Source organism: Nansenia antarctica (genome assembly GCF_963989245.1).
Source record: "Nansenia antarctica genome assembly, chromosome: 5".
In the NCBI taxonomy this organism is placed as follows: domain Eukaryota; kingdom Metazoa; phylum Chordata; class Actinopteri; order Argentiniformes; family Microstomatidae; genus Nansenia; species Nansenia antarctica.
Window position 1 is genome coordinate 5,222,581 of NC_137690.1, and position 2,326 is coordinate 5,224,906.

Sequence of the window (2,326 nt, forward strand, 5' to 3'; positions counted from 1 at the left end):
TAACTATGACCCACCCAACGATATTAGAGGGAAATATAACCTGAAATGGGATGCAGATTCAATCAAATACCTAGGTGTTAACCTGCCAAAAGATGTCTCAAAATTATCTGATCTTAATTATGGCCCTTTGAATGTAAAACTAAAATCAGATGTACTACGGTGGAGTCTCATTCCCTTCTTGAGTTTGAGCTCTAGGGTGGAGTCTGTTAAGATGAACATCCTACCAAGGTTACTGTATTTATTCCAGACTCTTCCAGTGGAGATACCTGCTAAGCAATTTATAGAATGGGACAAATTAATATCTAGATATTTATGGCAAGGGAAAAAACCCAGAATCAGATACAAAACTCTACAGTTAAGAAAAGAAAACGGGGGATTTGGCCTTCCTTGTTTACGAGAATACTATTGCGCAGCTCAATTAAGGCCTGTAGTGTGTTGGTGTACTCCATCATACTCTGCAAGATGGAAGGAAATTGAGAGTGCAATGACAGAAGGGGTTCAAATAGCAGCGATAGTTGCAGATAGTGAATTAATAAACAACATGACAAATAAAAATAATCCCTGGATTAACGTGGCTTTGAAGATTTGGCAGGAGACAGTAAAACTGTGTGGTATAAAGGACTCACTTAAAATGCTAAGATGGTGTGCATATGACACAGACTTCCCTCCAAACAAAACAGATGCTAGATTTAAAGTCTGGGTTGGAAAAGGCCTTTCGAACTATTTAACTTTTGTCCACAAGGGGGCATTCCATAGCTTTGAATCGCTACAGAGAAAACATGGTTTGGAACAAAATGATTTCTATAGGTATCTCCAGGTCCGACACCATTTCAATCAGAATTTAGGGGGAGTATCAGAAGAGGGGGTAACAGGAATTATGGAAGTATTTACATCAGCAAGCAAATCATTGATATGCAACAAGGTGGTATCTAGACTATACAATGGCTTCCGCCAGATCAATCTCAAAACAGTCAATACAATATATATTAAAGAGAAATGGGAGAAAGAGGGTAATTTTACTATTTCTGGGGAGGATTGGGACAGATTATGTAAACTACAATGGGAAACGACATGCTCAAATACGTGGCGAGAATTTAGTTGGAAAAACCTTACAAGGTTTTTTATCACCCCCCTACAAAAACGACATCAGGGGACGGGTGTAGCGTGTTGGAGATCCTGTGGACTGAATGAAGCCAATCACTACCATGTATTCTGGGAATGCCCAAATCTAGTCCCATTTTGGCGGGAGATACACAATAATCTGGAAGCTATTTTTGAAATTAACATCCCCTTCAAATGTGACACCTTATACCTGGGAAACATCTCATTCGAAAATTGGGACAATAACGACAGAAAATTGATATTGATACTTCTGGTAGCAAGTAAAAAGGCTATCACAAGAAAATGGTTAAAGCCAGACGTACCCACAGTGGATGAATGGATAGATATAATTCATGATATATATGTAATGGAAAAGATGTCATACTCCCTTAGAATTCAGGTAGAAAAATTCTATCGGATCTGGACGAAATGGACTGGATATGTTAAACCTGTAAGGTCAGATTTCTGTTGAATTGTTAAAAGAACATGAGAGGGTGATGTAATTGTGTTTATTTTCTTGAATCATTTTCTATTCTAATCTATCATATGTAAGAGAAAAGCTCCCAAAGTTCACTCGCTATTGTTTTTCTTTTTTCTTTGTTTGTTTTTGTTTTCGTTTCGTCTTGTCTTTACTTTACTTAATAGAAAAAAAGAAAAAAAGACTTTGGTCATAGGAACTGAGTTGGTTGTGATATGTTGAATGTAATGACGATTGTTGTAACCAATGACCATTGACAATAAAAAGAAAATTTCAAAAAAAAAAGAACACAGGAGGAATGTTAGAACACAGGAGAACCCAGGAGGAATGTTAGAACACAGGAGAACCCAGGAGGAATGTTAGAACACAGGAGAACCCAGGAGGAATGTTAGAACACAGGAGGAATGTTAGAACACAGGAGAACACAGGAGAAGAATGAGGAATGTTAGAATGTGTGTGTGTGTGTGTGTGTGTGTGTGTGTGTGTGTGTGTGTGTGTGACCCACCCAGAGTGGCGCTGGAGTGTGTCTTGAACTCGTTCTTGCAGAGCCTCATCAGGAAGCTGGACTTCCCCACCGCCGCGTCGCCCGCCAGCACGATCCTGCGGGCCTTGTCTGATGTCACACAGCCCCGCCCCTCTGACGCCTGCTGCTTGTCCTGGAGGGGGGGGGGGAGATAGGGGGAGGGGGAGGGGGGTACAATACTTGTGTAAGTATAATTGTGTATTAATACTGGAATTATAGTTCCA

At 40.0% G+C, this 2,326-nt stretch overlaps 1 protein-coding gene across 1 annotated transcript in view; it reads right to left on the bottom strand.

Moving 5' to 3' along the window:
- Positions 1-1,124: 1,124 nt before the first annotated feature.
- rasef (RAS and EF-hand domain containing) overlaps positions 1,125-2,326 on the bottom strand; it is a gene marked incomplete at both ends in the record, with an annotated part of 11,294 nt that continues 10,092 nt past the window's right edge. Inside the window, 2 exons of the mRNA XM_080532953.1 lie at positions 1,125-1,132; positions 2,085-2,235. Of these exons, the coding sequence (XP_080389079.1) occupies positions 1,125-1,132; positions 2,085-2,235 (159 nt within the window). The remainder of the gene's footprint in view (positions 1,133-2,084; positions 2,236-2,326) is intronic.